Below are 22,080 nucleotides of genomic sequence, written 5' to 3'. Positions count from 1 at the left end.
TTAGTCATAGCACAGACACACATTCCGAGTCGGGGTAAACTATAATCTGTGAGGAGCACAAGCTCAGATTAAGGCGACAGACAGACCAAACATGAGAGCACTGATAATGAGAGAGAGACAAACATCATGCGCACGAGCCTTGAGGTGTGTAAAACGTGAGAGGCCGGCTACTTTAAAAAGAAAAAACTATTCTGTTATGACGGCTGTAAAACGGGCTGGAGGATGCAAACAAGTAGCACGAGGCGTGGACAACCAGGAAATCAACACATCAAGGACAAAATCAGAGTGAGATGACGGGCATGTTTACATAATAAAACTGAGAAATCCAGTAAATTGCGGATATCTACTTCTTAGTTATTGTATTTTGATGAGTCATGTGTACAAAAAAAAATCACATCTCGTCTACATGCATGCATGGCCAATTCTGTACATGCATATTTCACATACATATGTATGACATGCATACATATGTATGTGTCAAAGCAAGTAATTTATGCTCTGTTGCTGTGCTGAACCTGTCTTATAGAGTATGGCTATGGATGCTTATAGTGGCAGCATAAAATACACTGGCAGCAACGTTGTAATTATTAGTGTTGGTCAATTTGTTCACAAAAGTGTTTTAAGTTTTGCAAAATGAGACTTTTCTGAATTACTGAGTATTAAATGTCATAATATCTATTGCAGTATCGAGCTCGGGGGTTGCCAGGTTTGTGTGACAAAGGCAGCCAAGTAGCAGATCAAAACCAGGCCAAAACCACCGCAAGGGCCAATAAAAGCAGCCCAAAACCAGAACTCAAAATGTGGCCCTGCAAAACCAGATACACTTCTTTTAAACAGAACTGCTTTCACAGGCAAATGTACTGAAATATCTACAAATTAACACCATAAACGTTTAGTGTGCCAACATTAGAAGCAGTTATCTCTGAATCATTCTTTTGACCTTTTGTTACTGAATCAGATACAGTATATTATAATAAATCAAATACAGCTCTATGAACATGTAGACCAATTCACTGACACACAAATTAACCTTTTGCTTTGTCTTTTCATTTTCTCTACCCTTTTCCCTCTTCGCTTCCAAGCAGGGCACATTGTGTGTGTATGTGGGCGTATGTGAAAGATTTGGATATAAATAAATAATTTCAATTAGATTATGAATTTTGGAGTATGGATTTATAGATATTATTCATGTCATCTGCATGCAAAATAGGTACATCCAGCCAGCATAAAAAACATTCAACCCACAGCAACACTTTCTGCAGACCACAGACCACAGACCTGGCAACGCTGATCAGGATGTACTGGAAACCATTTTCATTTCTTTGATGCAACTCAGTTCTCTGCTCTGTTGCAATGCAACAAACCGTCTGTACAGCCTCTCAAAACCAAGACTTAGATCCTGTTGTCAGTACGCTCCACGTTGCTCATCAGAAGCCACTCAGAAGTAAACAACAGCGGTTAAACATCGACAGACACTGAGAAAAATATTTTATCTCTCTATAAAACAGTAAAAGTCAAATTCGGTTGAAGTTTTCCTGAAAGAGAGGTAAGATTGTCCGATGGGAATCATAAAAGTTATGATATCTTTATCTTACTCAAGAATGCAGAGTTAGCAATAAAAACTGGGAGGCGCTTTAGTCAAAGTGTTGATAAGATGACAGAGTATCTCAGGACAAACAATCATATAGTAAAGATAATGAGGAAGAAAGTGCAGCCTGAGAGACATCACTCAAACAAGACTTGACCATACGGGTTGACAATCCTGTGAACGTGGTCTCAGGGACCCCTGATGTAGTGCCGCCATTACTGTGGAGGGATATTACTGCAACTGCAACCTCTGGGAATCATCCACAAGGAGGACGGTCACAATGGGAAGCTGCAACCCACCAGGAAATGTTGGTATGTGAAAGTTTTCTAAATGCTGAGGCCAGAGACAAGTTTAAGCTGCAGTAGGATTGCACATCTTGCACATGCCCAGAATTCATACTTTCCATCTTGAACAGGGGTGGGCATTTAATTTTGACAGGGGGGCACGTGAGAAATTTATCAGGCTCCTGTGGCCTGGACACAAATGTGATACAAGGTCCTAATAATGGCAAAATCTCTAATTATGGGATAGTCAAAGGTGTTTATAGGTCACACCGGCAAGTCTGTATCCATGAGTTAATAGTTGGCTAACACAGTAATGCACTTTAACTGTTGGTCACCCTTTCTGAATCACCATGGGATGAGACTGTGGGCTAATTATTGTTGATAGCAAGGTCTAAAACTTAAAAAATAAGTTTTGCAGTATGCCTCCAGGCCTTATTTTGTCCAGGTCTGATCTTAATCTATGTTAACTATCTGGGCAGTGACAGCTGTTTGGTGGCGTGTGATCTGCTCCAGATCAAAGACCAGTTCTGCAGTTAAGTACAAAAGCAGGAATTACATTTTTTTTTGAACAAAGTAATGCTAATAAAAACCTCCAGTGGTCAGCTTTAGAAATACTGGAAGGAAGAGAGATTAAAAAAGTGTAAAAGCTGCAGTAAATCTGCAAGATAATAAGATGGATTGATTCACTCCTTCCATTCAACCCAGTCATAAAAAAACAATTCTCTACCCTTCATGACTTCAGTAATTGATCAAGCTGTAACGAGCCTACTAGACAACACTAAATGCCACGTTCACAAATCTTTGGAATCAGAGAAGTTTCAAGCCGTGAGCTGCAGATTAAAAAGCGTCCTCTGTCTTGTCCTTCTCTTTCCAGCCTCACGTGACCTGAATATTTTGCTGGTTGGTCCCAGACGGACTGGAAAGAGCTCGACTGGTAACACCCTGCTGGGCCGGGGTCAGGTTTTTGAAACCAGAGGAGGCGGGGCGAGCTCAGCTGCCGGTGCCATCACCGCTGGACGCCGGGTGAAAGTGGTGGACGCGCAAGGTTGGGGTTCATCCGAGGAGTTTGTCCCCCAAGAGGAGAAGACTGAACTGCTGAGAGCAGTGTCTCTCTGTGGACCGGGAGGACCTCATGTCGTTCTGTTAGTCATCCCTCTGCTGGACTTTACTGAGCCTGAGCGGACAGCGGTGGAGACGAGGATGGAGATCTTGACCTCCACAGTCTGGAGACACACGATGGTGTTGTTCACATGTGGAGACCAACTGAGGAGAAGAGGGCGCAGTGTGGAGGAGCACATCCAATCAGGAGGCCCCGCTCTGCACTGGCTGATGCAGAAGTGTAACTATCGATACCAGGTGTTTGATAACAAGGCAGCCATCATTAATAACTCAGAGAGGAGGAAGCCGGAGGTGAAGGGTGGCAAGAAAAGGGGAGGGATTTGGCGAAGGAAAATTGACAAGGGGATGGGAGGGAAGAGTGCAGGAGGTGAGACAGATGGAAGAAAGGGAGGACAGCAGGAGCAGGTGACAGAGCTGCTGTGCAAAGTGGAGAACATGCTGCAGGAGAACGGAGGATGGCACTTCTCCCTTCACATGTACCAAAGGCTGGAGGAGGAGTGGAGCCACAGAGAGCAGGAGCTGAGAGCTCGGCTGGAAGCTGAGACAGATGTGGGAGGTGTGAGGAGAAAACAAAACATGGCGGAGATGAAGACAAACATGAAGCCAGAGAAGAGGCTGGAGACAGACGAAAAAGAGGAGCAGGATGACAGCCTGAGGAAAGAGCAGGAGAACAAGGTGGAACGTGTGGGGAGGAAGATGAAGAGAGGAGAAGATAAAGAGGAGAGAGTAACAGTAGAGCTTAAGAGACTGAACAGCAAGGAGGACGGCTCTGACAGTGGCGAGGAATGTGAGGAGAGCACTGAAGTGAAAACTGGAATGATGGCTCCTCGTCGGCCTAATGCGGGTCAATGTTTCGCCTTCAGTCCAATCAGGGGACTTGCCTAAAGTAACAACGCTCACAATCATTTTATAGTTTATTCTCCAGCTGACTCTGCCAATGTGACACATTTACTCTTTCATGCTGTGACACTGAATCCTTAAACTCTTGTCATGTGACGATCCATCAGCAATAAACATAAAAACTAAAATAACTGCAGATCCTCACCGAGGCTTCCGACGCCAGACTTCTAATGTTCTTGTGAATGTTGTAGCAGTTTCTTGCATCACAGAAACATCTGTAAATATGATGCAGCTGGTTAGCTTAGCTTAGCACAAAGGCTGAAATCATGGGGAAAACAATCTTGGCTCTTTATGTGCTGCCATTTTCTTTGGTATTTTGGATCATTTGATGAGAAGATACAACAGCTAGTTTGTGACGGTTAGCTCAAAATCTGTGAAGCTGAGCACACAGACTAGTCCTCTCACAGCAGCAATGCAGCAGTTCATCTTGCATCAGCATCACTGCTGCAATTGTGTGTCAACAACCATGCAGCAGGTTGTGTTAGGATAGCAGTGGGTGTGTGTGTGCTTCATAGCTAGTAAGTAGTGTGCACTGGTGTGCATCATAACTGCCTTGCACCATTGGCTTATGGTGCTCAAAGCACCACGAGCATCACCCTCACTGTGCAGAAAGATGCATGCATCTACTCATGGACAAGAGGTTACAGCTCATTTGAGAAGAACGCCATTAATGTTTACATGCTGTGTTGTCACGAGCCATGAGTAGATGCGCGCTTCCTTCTGTTTGGGGATTTGTTTCACAGATGTAGTTTGGTAGTAGAAGAAAATTAATGTTGAGTTAAAACCAATACATAAATAACTAAATAAATAAATTTGAGCATTACAAGAGGAGCAGAGATCTCCAAAACTATGACTACAGCCAGCAGCTGGTTAACTTACTATAAAGTCTTAAAACAGGAGAAAATGGTTCTATGTGTTGTCAATTTTATAACTGCTATTAAGCACCATCTTATGATGAATTATACAAAATTATCCATCTGCACTGTAAAATATTGTTGGTCACATATTAAGTGTCCATGCAGGCTGGTAATTATAAAGCCTTTCATTGCAGGATTGCTCAAATTGTATTCTAAAAATCATGAGACACGCTGTGATCCCAGACCTCAGTTCTCTTCCTAATTATGTACAGCACACTGTAAACAAACCCTGTGAATGCTCATGAGCCCGCAGTATATGCAACATTCTGTTATACTACAGTAATTAAAATCAAATTTTCTCGCTTGCGAAAAGCAAATGTATAAAAAAAAGAAGCTGTTATCCATGAAAACGTTGGAGAATAAACTATGATAAAGCAGAGGGGGTGCTAAACATTGGAGTTGTCGCCATCATTCTTTTGTTGTTGTTTTTTTTTGCTTTTTCAATTTGCAAAAATGAGGCAATCACTGTCACTGCATGCATGCATGTTTTTACGGCAGAAGCGAGGGAAGTGTGGTCTACCAACCATTTCATTACATCTGAACAAATTGTCAATTGGCTTCAGGGAATTGCTGTCTGTCCTCGGCTGACGCAGACAGTTAATCCTCATCTCTGGCTCGCAGTCATGATGCCATGCAAGGTCAGTCGTGTTGTAACCAACGAGGTCAGGCTCAGCCCGGGACATCGGGCAGAGCCACTGCAGCCCAAAATGCACAAAATCAGATTAAAAAATATCTCTATCCCTCACACTGGAATTGGTTCAGCTCGCTCAGACTGTGAAGTAATTATAAAAAGCTACCAAAATGCCCTAAAATGCCCCAAGCTTGTGGGTCAGTAGTTTCTCATTTTTGCAGCAATAAAAAGATTTGAAAAGCTGTATCAATTTGTGAGGTAAGGTGGAGGATCAGAGCAAACCAAAAAAGCCCAGACAATATTTCCTTTCCTCAACAGCCTCCTTTAATTGGACATGGAAAGCCACTGTGACACTAATTTGGTTCTTCTTTGCGTCTCCACACTCAGTATGTTTACACGGTTTCGCTGCAACCAAACAACACCACACCAGATGCTTTCAGCAGTCAGCTCCTCTTGGATGGACTGTGTAAGCTATCAGTGAATTTATTTGTGAGTCTGTTTGGGATCAAAGCCCACATGCTTGTCTCTGGGTGGCACATGTGTGAGTTTGATGCCAAAATGTAAATTTAAAAAGTGTTTTTCAGAGGTTATGATGGAACAAGACTGCGCTACCCCCGTTAAATATTTTATGCTAAGGGCCCTGAAAACATATTTCTCTCCTTTCTATGAATAATGGATCCTACATCACACAATTATCTGCCAAAGTCAGAACAGTTTTAGTTATTTCACATTACAGATTTCTCTATTAGCGATGTGCGTGTAGTTTTCTCATTTGTTTGAATGATGCAGATTAGTTTTTGAGTATTAAGAATGAAACTTCAGCCTTTTGTCTGTAGATCTGACCTTATACATCATGCTTCTAGCTTCTTTTAAGCATTTAACTGTTGCTTTTAAATGCATATCTATGCAGCACAACAGCAGTGAATTTACTCCCTCAGGGACTTTGTATTGACACCTTGGACATAACTATAAATCTACTCGACTTTTATAGCATACTGTCATTTTCACTGGGCCTTATTGCACGTGATGAGATCTTAAAACATGATCAGGTAATACCGTAGCTCCTCTTTACTCACTCTACCAGGAAATACCTTTGCAAGCTTATGACAGTCACTGGAAGCAAACTGTTTTATATGTTACATAATATTTATAGCTGTCATCTCAGCTGACAGCGTATGTTTATCAGCAGTATGTCTTATGCAATATCAAAGATCACCATCGGTCAGGAGTCCACTTCTCTGTACAATAGAGACACTTGTGAATCGTGAGGGAGTAAAAGTTTACTTGAAATTCAATTAAAGATGAAATATGTGAGACCCAGCATTCAAAAATGAGTGCTGCAGTTCAAATAGCAAGTTGTTTTTGCTTTTGTTTTAACATTTTGCTAAATTTAACCATTATAAAACTCCACTCCTTCTAAAAGATTCTGAACGATTTCTCAAGACTCATAAAACAGACACTAACTCATTCAGCGAAGATCCGGTATTGACTTGAACTCTATGTTAATTGAATAAATGTGACAAAAACAAAAACAGGTTCCACAGCAGAATGGAAATTTCATAAGGGTAACATCCTGGCTATTGTGCTGTTGTCAGAGAAACCAGTATTTTAACTTGGCATGTTTCTGTGATCTCTGATGATACATCATGGTCATGTTATCATTTAGTAGAGTAAATATATCACATATTTCTCCTTTCAATAGAAGACCCATCTTACATTGTAATAGATTTCTTGTTCAAACGGCGAGCTAATAGTAACAGAGCAGTCTCCAAAAAAGACAAAATAAATATATCATGACACAGAGCTAAAAACAACTTTGGCTCTTGGATCGGGACACCTTTTATCTATCTTGCAGAGCAACAGCTGTCTGGGGGAAATACTTGTCATAGCTACCACTGTTGCTATGAGACAACTGACAACCCATTTGATGTGCAGACGTCTTTGGCTAAAAGCTGAACGTTTTCAACTTTGAGCGCCGAGCGTTTTCTGTTCTCTGCTCAGAGCAGCCACAGGATGCACATCGGCACGTCGTTCCCTCTGAGAGCACAAGATGAAGGAGCCAGTGGTCTGAACGCAATCCAATAAAGCTTTACCCATTCTGGTGTCACTTTTCTCACTTTAGGTAACCTAGCAACGTGCATTCATCTGCAGTTTTATGCATATCTGTACAATATCAACACTCTGTGTTCAATGAGCAGCTCAAGGTGAAATTAGTTGCTACTGTTCAGAATGTGATGGTTAAAATAAAAATGTTATTTAGCCTTAAAATCATCCAAAATGTTGGTTGACTTCTGGATGCCTGATCCTCATTAGTTTATGATATTACATAACATCAGTTCTTGCAGGTGCTGCCGTCAGGTCAAAGGTTTAAAGAACCACTGACGGAAACTATGAATCTTAATAAGCCACAGTAAACAAACAAAATGTGAAATTTAATTATACAGTTTGTCACTGTTGGCTTAATTACTGTACACTTCTACAATTACTGTTAAACTGTGATGTTTGTGTGATAAATGCTACAGGCACAGAAATTAACTGCTGAAAGGACAATTCACTGAATTCTAGTAAACACAAAACCACTTTGGTAAATCTGACACTGAAAAACTGAAGTAGAAAAGCGTTCATTGGATAAATGGTAAATCAAAGCCTGTTTACAAGCACGTAGCATAACCACGGGACACTCACCACAGTTATCGAGAAACACAGTTTTACATGACATCATGACCCAGTGACCTATAAACCACATGTGAGGCCCGCCGACATAGACCACACCAAGATAAAACCGGATACAAAGGTTGGACTGTTCATGAAGCAGCTGAGAACATCATTGATCACGCAGCATCGACAGGGGAGAAGAAAGAAAATAGTTTGGATGATGAGGTCGGTGTGAGTTTCTTCAGTATGCAGAGCAGAGGCAGCTGCAGGGCGTGATTAGCCTAGCTTAGCACAAAGGCTGGCAGCAGCGGAAACTGGAAGCAGGGGTTCATGAAAAATGAAATATACTGCCTACTCCTAAAAATACTCCCTAACACCTCCAAACCTGTCTTAATTACACATTATTATTTGTCTCGGTGATTTAACATGTTTAATTACTTTTTTATTGGTTGGTCTGTGTGGATGATTTAACATACAAATGCTGCAATTTCAGTGGGGTTTTTTGAGGGGAAAAATACTCTTAATGTGCTTTTCTTATCACCTCATCTGTGTGAATGAATTATATCAGTTAAATTTGATGATTTTACGAGCCTCTGAGAAGAGGAGAAATGCACCAAGACGACTGCCTAGTGTGTCTTTTTGTGAATTCGGCTTCATTTCAGATGAAATGAACAGTCGTTGTTTTCTTTATGTGAGCCTAAAAAGACTCACAACACATTTTTGAAGAATTTCTGCGGCATGCCTCCATTTACTCACTCACCTTGTCTACCTTTAAACTCATAAACCATTCAAACTCTATTCAACGCCAGACCGTTGAGGTGAAACAACCTGCAATGCAGCTACAAACTATCTGTAATGATTCACTGCAAGGTGACTTCCTCTACTCTTTTTAATCTGGCAAGCTCCACAATGGATGTCCTTACTATGTAACAGTCATTCATCACACACACACACACACACACACACACACACACACACACACACACACACACACACACCACATTACAGCTCAATGATAAGGCCTTCACACAATCAAGTCCTACTGAAATGTGAGTTGCCATGAAAGGTGAACGTAACATCAAAAGTTTTTACAAAAGCCACATAAAGAAGTAGTATAGACAAGTAAGGCCTTAAAGGGATAGTACAGATTATTTAAAGTGGGACTGTATGAGGTACAGCAGGAGCAGGAATGTAGGAAGCTGTTTTAGAAGATTAAACAGTTTTTTTTAGATGGGCCTTTTCTGTTGGAAGTGTGCGCTATTTATATTAATATTTTCAGAGCTTTACTTTGCTGTCAGACAGCCTTTTCTGATATAAAACCGACATTATATAAGCCAAATATCACCCATCTTGCTCAACCAGACTCTCTTGCCAAAATCAGTACTTTTACCACACAGAACACCAGAGTTGCTGACTCAGTTGGTTAGTTTGTGTTATCGTGTGACTTCTGTGTTTTAAAAGATAAGTTTGGATCCGTCAAAGTCACACAAAGTAACAAATCGAGGCAGCATTATACCAGCAACTCCAGTGTCCTGTGAGGTAAAATTACTCTTTTTTGCAAAAAGCGTCTTGTTGTGCAAGACAGGATGATATTTGATTTATATAGGCTGTCAGATGGTGAGATAAAGTGGTGAGAATATTCAGACTATTGTGGACACTTATGCGCTGACTATCGACAACCTCACTAAATAATCCAAAGTATCGCTTTAACATCTATAAAACCCAGTAACCATGTCTGAACTACACTGTACCGGCGTTACAAATCTCTGACAACAATCTCAACATTTCTTTTGTTCTTTTAGTGACTTCAGCAGTCGGTGCATGACAGAGGTTGAACTGGACGGCTGCGGGACAGGCTAACAGAGCGAGCTACAGCGGCTGCCCGGGCACTGAGCCCAGCTGAGGCTGAGGGGATGAAGGGGTAATGTGAATTAGATAGAGAGACGGAGATAAAGTGATGGATAACTGGAGGCCGAATGACATTTAAAAGAGAGGACAGTACAGTAGGAGGGAGGGGACGTACTGTAGAGGGAGGGACAGGGATTGATGCCAGACAGTAAAACAATATCTTCAAAGAAATGATTCACACGACTTATATTACCTTCAGTCCTGCTCACTGTACTGAACCTCCTGTCTTAAATAAATTTTTACAGTTGTGGCAATATAAAGAGTCACACTGCTTTGAAATTGGACCAATCCAACGCTGACTTGCACAGTAAAATATAAAGAGATTAAGTAATTTTATGGGTTCTGTCTGCATCTGTATTACATTTGCTGTTATTTATGTCTGGTATAAGGCTCAAATCTAAAAATCTATTTTGTCCTTACTCACAGGGTGTCCAGCTGTCAAACATGAGATTTAGGCGAGGCAGATTAACATCTGTCTAAAGCCCTTTTCCCAAATGCACTCTCACCCTTAAAAAGTGGCAATTTTCTGCATCACCGTCATGTGGGAACAGAAATCAGAGTCTGTCAGAGTCTGTGAAAGATGCTCCGCCAATCTGCCTGCTCTGGACGCAGCAGGATTCCCACAGCATTCCCAGGTAAAGCACACGAACCAGTGTGAGGTTATTACAGCAGATGTGACAATTTCACACAACAGTTTGGAGATACTGCAGCAAAAAAAGTCACCTTGCAAATAAAAAGTTGACATTGGAGATGTGCGATGCTTTAGAAAGTAGAGCCCACAAACACACATCCTCTGTGGTGCTCAGTTGCAGGACAGACAGGACAAAAACATTAAAAAACACTAAAATGATGTTCATCTCTATCTCTAAGCTGTGGAAGCAGATTTAACTGTGTGCAGATTCTACTGCTTTGACATCTGTAAACCAGAAAATGGTTTAAACAGTCATTCAACTTCCAAAGAAGTTTTAAAATAGGGCTGGGTGATATCGTTGAAAAACGTAATCCGATAATTGCTCTACTGCTGAGCTGACTTGTCCCCTTTCATTAACAATTTTGCAGCCATCTGGACTCATTTTCTCCCTTCACACCGTTTCTGTTGTTGTGTCACATGTCGATGATGCAACTAAACAACACACCTGATAAATGATTGGCTTTTTTTGTGTCACATGTCGCACACTCCATCATAAGGGACTGCATTTAATGCATTTAAGACATTTTAATGAACAACTCTCTCATTGCTATTGTTGAAGCGTCTATTGCTGATCCATCATTTAAGCAACCATGGTACAAATGTTAAAAAGCCCCAAATGATCCTACAGCCCTGCCATGACACAAAGGAAATGACACAACATAAAGTTTTCAGTATAAGAGACTTGTGTGATGATAAAAACCACTAACTTGCTTGGATAGTTCATTAAAAGCAGGTGAGCAGAGCAAGAGATGACCAGTGTCTAAGTGTCTCTAGCCAATGAGAAAAAATATGCCCTCTGCTGTTCACTCACTTTAACATCTGTAGAAATTCATATACACAGATATAATTCACGACCACAGGTCAGGGCATGTTTGGTAAGTTAGAAGGGAACATTTCAAACACTTCTTTGGAAATCTGGAATTATTATTTGTGCCAAAAACAACGCCTGTGCACAACACCAGATTCCTGTTTCCTCAAAGCCTGGTTCCTTGGAGAAATGATCAGAACCACTATGAAATGAGAGAGAAGAAAGAAGCACGTTCACTGAAGCGAGGTATATTGAAAGCTTTTGTAATGATGTGCATTGCATAGTAATAACATAGTTGAAGTACATTATTCTAATGCTTTGGAGATAATTACAGCAGAGGATGGTGTCAGGGTGGAGTAAAGTTAGAAGATAACATTAGGGAGAAAAAAAAGCATAATTTTTTTCCATTAATTTAGTCCGTAACGGAGACATAATTTTCCCGGGAAAAATGAAGCCTGGTGGGAGACAGATGAAAGCGATGCTTATAGAGACCCTATGTAAATGCAGATGGTGTCATTATTCTATAGCATTACACAGTGCATTTTACATTTTCTTCATGAATGAGTTAAAGCAAAAAAAAAAAAAAAAAGTTGTACATTTCCTTCTATAAATCATCCTTAATTGTAAAAATTAGCTCAAGTCACCTGTGACATTTATATTTTCTTCCATACTGTTGAAGTGTTACAAAACAAGACTAAGTGGGTTCATTTTATTTATATTAATTTATGTCTAACAAGATTAGAAATGAAATGAGTCATGGTAGCAAGCAAGCAGGCAATTACAAGACGCTGGTTTCTTAAAGAGCCTCCCACCCAGAACCAATGAATAGATACTATAAACAGCGTACAGTATGGAACAGAAAGAAAGAGAGGAGAGCATTCATAAGATATATGATAACTATAACTATAGTACATACAATCATGAAACAATCTATGAAAAATCAATAAGAATTAAAGTATCATTCTGCAACTTCTATGTGTGTCATGCAATGTAACTAAGCTACCTTTTATTATATTATAAAACAAAAAGAAAAAATAAACCAAATGAGTAATAACGGGAGCTCACAATGTGTCTTATATCTGACTTTAGACCGTGACCTTTAGGTCTTGTCCAACTTCCCACTATGTGGGTTTGAAGACTTGCGTCAAAATGTTAAAAAAAAAGTTTTGAAAAAAAATGTCTCAATAGATCACTTATTGTGAAATAACCTGGAAAGGGAAATAACTGGGAGGGAATGAAACAAAAATAATTTTGTTATGAGAAGAGATTCCTCGTTTGCTGTTTTGCCTCATGTTGTTTTGCAGGAGAGCAAAAGGCCAGAACAGGCGCTTTGTGCTCCAAAAGAGAAATGTGACAGAGGCCAGATTCAGCCCAGCGCAGCCAGTTTGGGCTGCTGGTCTCCAAGGTTACGACGTGCAAAACAGTTGCCACTTGGCAGAAAATTCAAAGCAATGCAGACACTAATTGTAGACATTAGTAAAGAGTACGCACAATGCATGTTCACTGGGCTTTCAAACATAGAAAAAAAAAAACAATGTGAGTGGAAAGTGTTGGCCAGCTGCACACTGAGTCACAAATGGTTTGTTTTCATATTACTTGTCTTGATTTTGTTTAATCTTACAGGCAAAATATTGAAGTGAACAATGAACATAACATCCTGGTTTCATTAGTTTTACAACAGGACTGTGACAGAAGGTGTCTGTGATTCATCTCAGGTCAAACAAACAAGATGTGCACAGAAATAAAAACCTGACACTCACTCAAATAGTTTACTTATTTAATGAGGATTAAAAAAAAATATCAGTCTGGAAAAGTGTCACTGTTTACAGGCACTTAAAGGGACAATTCGCCTTATATGAATTTGGGTTGTATGAGGCATTTATTGATACCTATAGATGTCGGTTGGCACACCTCCAGATTAGAGAAGCACAGAGGAGTACCAATCTACCCAAAATATTTAAGTGTACGTTACATTTAGAATATTTTCACAGCTTAACTTTTTTGTTAAACAGTCTTTTCTGATGGGAAACCGCAGTTACATGAACCAAATGTCACCCTCTTCAAGCCAACTAAACTCCATGGGCAAAATTATTCTTTTTACATCACAGAACAAGGAAGTTGCTCGTCCACCACTAATTCAATCTGTTAGTTTGTTTGTGTTGTTGTATGACTTTGGTGAATCCAAACTATACTTTAAAACACAAGTAAACAGATCGAGGCAGCGGTAGATCGACAACTCCTGAGTTCTGCAAGGTAAAATTGTTGAATTTGCTTAAGGAGTTTGGTTGGTTTGGAGAGAGGAGAGCGAAATTTGGCTTATAAAGAAGCACTTTCCCATCAGAAAAGGCTGTCTGACGGCAAAGTAAAGCAGTGAAAATATTCTAAATATAGTTCACACTATACAACCTCACTTTAAAAAAAACCTGAACTAAAAGTACCAGGAATGAGAGTGCTATGTTTGTTAACCACACAGATGAAAAATGATTTTGTAATCGTAACAAGAGTCTACATGACTGAGTCGACTGCTTGTTATGTTTGTATTGTAACACAGCCTCTGAACTTCTGAAAAATACCCTCCGTATTATAATAAAAAGAAACTGAAACACCAAAACTGATAAAAAAAAAAAGACTGAACTGAAACGAAACTGAATTGTGTGCAAACCACTCTGCCCTAAAACCCTGCTGCTCACTGGCACACGGCAGAGGACTACCCATGTGTGAAGGTGGGAAACTGAGTGTGAATCAGGAAAGAGCTGGAAGAGTGCAAGTGTACCCTGTCAACTTTCCACGATTAAAAAAAAAAAAAAAAAAAAAAAGGTTAAAAGAGGAGTTCTCAAGGACAAAATCCATTACATCACGTCTCCGGTCTCTGTTACGAAGGACAGGATTCCTGAGCGCTAATGCAAACCCCCTTTCACCTGACTGAAGTCATGACATCACCCTCACAAGATGTGCAAACAGGAAACGTTAAAGAAGTGTTGTCATGGAAACGCTGCAACGTGTCTTCAGCAGGAACAGATGGATACAATTCAGAGGGAGTTCACAGACGGAGTTTGGTTTTCCTTCATGTGACACAAGGGAGAGACAACAGTGGGGGAAAACTCAAACGCTAACTGAAGCTCTCAGTGCCTACAGGTAGCTCCAACTGAACTCCCCGCCTGTAGCGCAACAACACAGCGTTCATTGACATAACCGAACACACACGTCTAATTCAGCAGAGCCGCGGAAAAGAAGAAGTGAAGTGAATGAAGCGACAGTTGAATAAATTGGGAGAGTTTCATTCACCAGGCGGGAGGATGCCAAAGAGAGAGAGCCGAGGGACCTTTAAATAGAACTGAATCCATGAGAGCGCACAAAGGAGTCGGGGCTGTCGGTAAATTGGTAATGTCAGGAGGCCAAATTGAAGTGTTGATTGGAGGCCGATGCTACTGCTTCCTGAACAAAGAGCGAAGGAGACGAAGATTGGGGAGGATTATCTTGCTCTCGTTCATTACAGAGACGGAGGGTGATTGGATCGCCCCATTAATAATGCTGGACCCGTGTGTGTGAGTGTGTGTGCGTTGGTGGCAGATTTAATAAATGAAAACAATGACGCACTGAATCAGCGGTCACCCAATGCCATGGCATTGAAATGTTTTATTCCACATAAAAACATGTCACCACTGGCAAAACGATTAATGCCATTTAAGTGGAAGGATAAAAATCCTCCCTTTCACTTTTGTTGGATTACTGGTCTTCTAAACTTCCTAAAAGGAGCAATATGCAGCAATTGCGCGTCCAAAAACTAGTGCTGCGGTCCAAATAGCTGGAGCCACAGACGGTTTATTAAAAAGGGTGAAATCCTATTTAATATACAGTCTGTGGGTCCAGGAAGCTAAGGCAGGCTGCAGGAACAGTAATGGAGCACAAGTCCGGCACAACATTATAACTTAACAACGCAAAGTTTAACTGTAAGTTAAATCTGCTGTTTATAACCATCAATGTAAAGCTAAGCCTGTAACCCCAAAAACATAAAAGCTCACTGTTCTGAAAATACACACTCTGGAGTTTGAGTTCAGTGACCGTCTGCCAAACTCCATTCACATATTGCTCAATTTAACCCTAATAAACATCTACTCCTTCTATAAGATTACTAATGATTTCTTAAGACTCATAAACAGACACTTACTCATTCGGCAAACATTCGGCATTAACTTTAACTCAAATAAACATGAAACAGGCAAACAATAACACAAGTGACGGGCAGCCAAAAGAAGAGATTTCAAAGGACACTGCGGCTGTAGCACTGTTGTCAGTCACGAGTATTTCAACTTAGCATGTTTTCTTTATCTCTGATGACATATTATGATCATTTTATGATTTATTACAGTAAATATATTACAAATTTCTCCTTTAACTTTTCACCTAACAAAGATTACAGGATATAGCCTACTGGTAGAGCGTGTGCCTTCCTTTCCTTTACTTAATGTATATTACAGATTTTTAAAAAACATGTTTCTTATTTTCCTTTCCGTTTTCCCTCATCTTTATCTTGTCCTTTTTTATATTGTATACAGTCATTATTATCATTATGTTCCTGCTAGTCTTGTTAATCTATTTCACATTCCCATTATTCTGTTTTTCATTAGCTTTTGATAGCATGCTGATTGTGACAACCATCTTGCTGCTGTAAATGTTCTGTGTAAAACTGTGTAAATAAACATAAAGGGTAAATAGAAAAACATGTCACCATGTTTTCTTCAGTGCATGTAAGAGGTTGTAGTATTTTCCTTCTTTTATCTTTATTTAAAAATAAAAAAACTCATCCGGAGAAGGCACTTGTGTCTGGGAGAAGTGGCTCACAATCATAGTCTAGTCTGTGGCGGCGTTAAACGTGGGATTTATGGGGTTTATAAAAAGCGACTGCTGAGCTTTCAAAACTGATTTCAGCTCCCCGGCTTTCCTCGCCTGCATAAATTTCTTTGAATCTCTGGCGGCTGCTGTTGTGGTGCATAACTGTCTGCAAGGCAAAAACAGATCCGTCACAAGGTTTTATTGCTGTTTTTATTTTTGGAAAGTTAATTGCATTCAAATGAATCTCCCACAGACTGACCAGCTCCTAAACATGTCCTAATACAGTAAAGGCAGCATCTTTCCTCTAATACTTATGTCTGGATAGATTCTCTCTCTAACACGCACACAGATGAGGGGAAATGGATCTTGACAGAGAACGGGGATAAATGAGTAGATAATCAGGTGTGAAATCACCCTGATTTTCTTTCTGCAGTAATTCAGTCGGTCTCTCATCTTCTCTCAGCGTCTCAGCGCACAAGGCCATTTCTGCTTTACACAAAACTAATAGCACCAATGATCGCAGGGCTTTTCACTCCCATACAGGCAGTACAGTAGGGAGATGTTAACCAGTCACCTCCCACAGGTCTGCGACTACTCCCAGGGAAGCACCAGCATTCAGGATTTCATGCTTCATCTCCCACAGCAGTCCATTTTTACACCTTCATCCTTTTCCCCTGAGCTTCATATCATCCCTCCTCTTGTTGATCAGTCATCCCCTACCGCATCTTTCTTTCTGTTTATCTTCCATCTCCATCCCTCCTTTTCAGCCCCTCTGCGACTCAGGTTTTTATACAAGTATGTTACCTGAATTATAAAGCGTTAAGATGAAGAGGCTAGATGGAAATTATGCAATAAACTGTAACGGCAACTAAATGCGATGCAACGTAGAAAGAGTTTTTCCGCTGAGGGTGTGTTTCTGAAGTTTTCATGTCTTATTCCACCATCCAAATTTTGGGGTAAAAATATTCACTTGACAGTTGGTAACTAAGCTAGCCTGCCTCTCAGTGGTTGTTAACTGGCAGCAGACGGACACAAAGCAAACAGTAGATTTGGTGTTGCACATGGGCTCCTTGGAGAGTTATATCGGGGTTTTCATGGAGAAACAAAGGCACATGCTAAAAACACACAAAAGACACGCAAAAAAACAACACAAAGTCCACCTAATCAGCTCTGCTGTTGCAAGGGAATTCATTGATGTTATTTAAAGCTAAAATGTTTTTAGTTTCTTACTTTCTGATTCTTTTCTACTGTGTTCATTTCTGCAATGGAATTGGATCTACACTGTTTTTTTCTGTTTGTTTTTGTATATTTACCATTTGTATATAGACCAGTATTTCTTAAATGTGTGCGTCTACTCATGATTTATGTATACTTGACTCTATGTTTAATAAAAGTTTGAAAAGTTGTCTGAGACGGAGTGCTTATTAAATGAGACCAGAATTGTTTGCTTTGTTAGTTTGCATACGGAATAAAGAGCAGCGATGTTCAAGAGACTCAGATGAGATAAACGGCCCAAAATACAGACTCTGACAAAAATAATGTGCAGTTGCAGAATTAAGTGCATCCTCTGTAAAGACAAATGCACTTAAGTTAAATGTTTCATAACGCTAAAGAACCAGTGAGGGCCTAAAACAAATAAATACATTTCTAAATATATTTCCTTTCAAAAGCGTCCAGCATCCAGCTTTTAATATCTGCGAGGCACTTGGGTGAAGTTGTTTGCAGTCAAGTTGCTATAGAGACAGCTATATCTCTGATTCATCAGTATGGCAAAGCCACTGGCTTCCTGGTTAAGAGCATAATGAAACCAGGAGTTGATCTGGAATATTTCATCCTGGTTTGAAGATTCGCTTCCTGAAACAGTTTTTTAAATGTTCCCCATTACTTACGTTGATAAAGATTAATGTGAAACACCTGTGTTAGTGCTCATTAGTGAGAGCAGGTGCACACGGCTGTGGCCTCGAGGTGCTCGTAAAAGCTGGAATGGATCAATAAAAGCACATTAATGTGGCAGAATCAATGAGCAGAAACAGATAAAACAATAGAGGCAGAAAAAGAGAAAAAACAGTAGTGTCAAACAAACCAAGTAATTGAGGATAAACAGCAGATGTCTGGAGTCCTCAGCCTCAATTATTAAAAAGAAATATCCTCAGATTTATACTTGAACTTATACTGAGTATAAAAAAAACCTCGCTTATGCAGATTCTGAGTAGATATATACAAATTAAAGTTATAGTACACCAAAAAATGAAAATTCAGTCATTTATTTACTCATCCTCATACCAAATTAAGGTCAGGTTTAGTTTTAGTCCACAAAACACTGCTGGAGTTTCACCCAAAAACAGTCTTGCACAGCCTAAAAACAATACACAATGCCTCCATATTGTTCTGAAACCCCAACATGCTCAGCTGACTTGAAAGATGTCTTCTGCACCATGTTTTTGACCTAAATCTTCACTGTAGATCTTTAGCTTGGAGCCACGTTCACATGTGCACGTACACACTGTCTGAACTGTGTGCTGTGAAAGTGTGCGCGCAGCATGAACAGCATGTTACATATCATAGCTTTAACATCAAGCTTGATCATAAATCCATTTTATGAATAAGGCTGCTGGAATAACTCTAATCTGCCTTTGGGGAATTGGTTTAGTTAATCCAAGACTGAATTAACAGAGAAAAACAATTTGAATTCATCTGGTTTTAAAAGTATACAAGTGGTAAATACAGTTGAGCTGGTTTAAAAGGCCTGTCGAGACGACAACTTTGCTTAATCGCAGTCTGAGAGTCGGTCATAATTTCAGGAACCAGGTCTCAGTGTTGTACCTGCTGCACCGACCCAGGGCTTTAGACGGTCAATTGAAGATCGACTTAACAACAGGTCTGCAGGAATAATAGAGGAGAAGAGCTGGTTGCCCTGACAAGGTCAACAGCTACTTTAAGATGATTTTCTCGAGATCAGAAAAATGTCAATTTTTTCTTTGAAGCTACTGAATAAAATGACATCGAAATAACTGTTTTTTTTTTTCTGCAGACAGGTGGTTAAAGGAGGTGGGAGTAAAGGCAAAAATTTATTCAATTTAATTTGCATTTTCTGCATGTGTCTTAATAACACAGTGTGTACACAGCCTCTATCCTGTGCATGTGAGTTAACAAGAGAAAAGGGGAATATTTTGCTTTCCAATATACTTTTGTTGCCTTGTTATCTGAACTTATAGGAACATATTACTACAACTTTCTGCTGCTAAACAGATAAACATGATAAACATAAACAGAATGCAATACACAATATCTGCTTACTTCATATATGCCTGATGATTTTGATGATTCCTTCATGTTATTATGAAAAATATGCTTCACACTTTGAATCAAGTGTTTCTACAGCAGCACATGGTTGTGGGCATTCCACTCTGCAAGTGTGTGAATATAAAACACTAATTCATATTCCAGCACTTTTCCCTCCACTGCAGCCCTTCATTAGCTCCAGCTTTCTCCGCCGCCTCCCTCCTCTCTCTCTGCACGGCCCTTCATTCCTCCACCGCTAATCACTTCATGTGATCTCCGCAGAACTGACACCAGTCGCTTGACATGACTTTCAATTTGCCCCTTGCTCACTCTTAACGCCTCTCATCCTCCCCATCTCTAATGTCTCTCCTTTCCCGTGTTGTCTTTTATCATTCTGTCTCTGGCACTCTTCATTCCGGCTGCCACGCTTTGATCTGCGATCATTCGCACGTCCCGCTGCCACCTCTGTCTCACTGTCCGTGTATTTTGAGTTATTTGTCTTATGGTCTCTTTCGCTCTTCGTTCACTCTTGCTCCTTTATTCATACCCTCATTTGTCAGAAGGCATCTTTCCTGAAGCTCCGACACTAGACAGCATACAAAAATCACTATCTTCACTTTTTGTCTTATACATATTTCTCTATTTGTCTTTATTCTCTCACATGCCACCAGCTTCCAAACTCCTATTCTTTTCTTTCACTGTCTTGTTGTATTTTTCATGTTTTTTTTCTTTGCCTCTTCTTTTCCCCTCCTCTATTCATCTCTGCTGTTAAATATTTGATTATGAGTGCACTGACATGACACTACTGTTCCCTGCTGGAGCTCAGGGTGTTTAGATCTCAAAGCTGAGGATGAAGAAGGAAACATGCTGCACTTTCAAACACACACTCTTTTCTGTCACATAATCTCGTGGTGCAGCCTCAGAGCAGCCAATCACGGACATGTTTGCTGGATTATGCCAAGAACAGCGAGGTCACAGAATAAAAATGCAAAGAGACACAAATCCATCCAACAAGGACATTAAATTTTGGTTAATGTAGCTTCCACTCAGATGTTTTGCAGAAGCTGTTAAGTAACTGCGTAGGCAGTGGAAATTAGCTACAATTAGCATCTGTAATGTGTTTTTGTAGTTTATAGTGCAAACAAACTGATATTGCAGTTTAAGGGAAAATTTGGTCCACTGTAAAAAAAAAAACACCTATTTTAAGGCAACTGGCTTCACTAAAGTTTCAAGTTTTAAGTCAAACTCAAGAGAAGGCGTGGGAGGGGATAGAGACGGGGTGGAGGGTTTGGGGGATGAAGACTTAAAATGTAAATTGAAACTTGTTGTCAGAAACTGAAAAATCTAGACAGCTGTCTAAGTTTTGAGTTGAATTTGAGTTTTCTCAACTTTCATTTACAGCGTGTAATGATTGCAAACAAACTTTTCTAGTCAGATAAACTTCAATTCAGTTGTACTTGAGAAAACACGTTCAGTAAGCTGAAGATATTAAGTTGAACCGACAACTCTTAAACCACACTGACAAATGTTACAATTTTTTCTTATACAGTACATTCATTCAACGCATCATGATGACACCTAATTCCTGTATGAGTTAATGTTTTATACACTGCAGTAATTTGCATGTAAAACGATCACTCCAGCCTGAACCTGAACATGCCGAAGGCTCTAAAAATCAGAGTTGGGTGGTGTAAGAAAAAACATACAACATATACAGTACTTTTCTTTGTCTGTACGATGCGTGGGCTCTAGCTTCTGATGGCTTGTCTAACTGTGCAGGAGCCAACACTTCAGGGAAAACAAACAAGCGGGAGATAAAAAAGCAGCCAAAGAGAAACAAGCATGCACATGTGACAGTAAAAAAACAGAGAGACAAATCAGAGAGGCATAAAAAAGCAGAGTGCAAGCCATTAGCCCTGCAGCTAGCAGCTAAGTTAGGCTAAAGCACTAACCCACTGACCCACATATCACACAGGCAGCAGTTAGTGTGAAACTGGAAGAGCTAGTTAGTTAACAACTGGACTGCCACTAGAGAGCTGAGTTACTGTCCAGCAGAAGATTTATAATTCACAGCACTGATGAACATAACATGTAATGGAACAGAGTGAAGCTTAAGTGCACTAAACTGAGCAGAGCTGAGGTAAATCTAACTGCCAGGACTTGAACTGGTATTAAAGGATCAGTTCTACCAAATCAAAACATTTTCTTTATTTACCATACAAGGCGTCTAAATAGTTTCGATTCTTGCTGACTGTAATTTCACACAATTACGACAGCAAAGCGTTTCTCAAGAAGTGATTTCCCCCACAGTTACACAGGGGTTATCTCCTCGTAGGCCGTTTTATATTTCTCAGCAGAAACGAGCCACAGAGTTGTTTCTGGAAGAGCACATTGCCACTGGGTTCTCCTGATGTGATTTTTCACTGCTTTGAGCTGCACAAATTACACTTTTTTTTCACCTCCA

The 22,080-nt window shown here is 40.1% G+C and overlaps 2 protein-coding genes across 4 annotated transcripts in view; one reads left to right on the top strand and one right to left on the bottom strand.

Moving 5' to 3' along the window:
* The window catches only part of LOC146317472 (SPRY domain-containing SOCS box protein 4-like), a 100,986-nt gene that overhangs the window by 16,407 nt on the left and 62,499 nt on the right, over positions 1–22,080 (bottom strand). The gene's annotated exons all lie outside the window — the stretch shown is intronic.
* LOC146317473 (GTPase IMAP family member 9) lies at positions 1,670–3,929 on the top strand. Its single transcript, XM_084732629.1, has 2 exons — positions 1,670–1,899; positions 2,747–3,929. Exons 1-2 carry the CDS (start codon positions 1,869–1,871, stop codon positions 3,874–3,876), a joined length of 1,161 nt encoding a protein of 386 aa, XP_084588755.1. The 5' UTR covers positions 1,670–1,868; the 3' UTR covers positions 3,877–3,929.

Source organism: Lutjanus erythropterus, chromosome 12, assembly GCF_056507025.1.
Source record: "Lutjanus erythropterus isolate fLutEry1 chromosome 12, fLutEry1.hap2, whole genome shotgun sequence".
In the NCBI taxonomy this organism is placed as follows: Eukaryota; Metazoa; Chordata; class Actinopteri; order Lutjaniformes; family Lutjanidae; genus Lutjanus; species Lutjanus erythropterus.
Note: the sequence above shows the minus strand (reverse complement) of the source record. Positions and strands in the feature narration are given on the sequence as shown.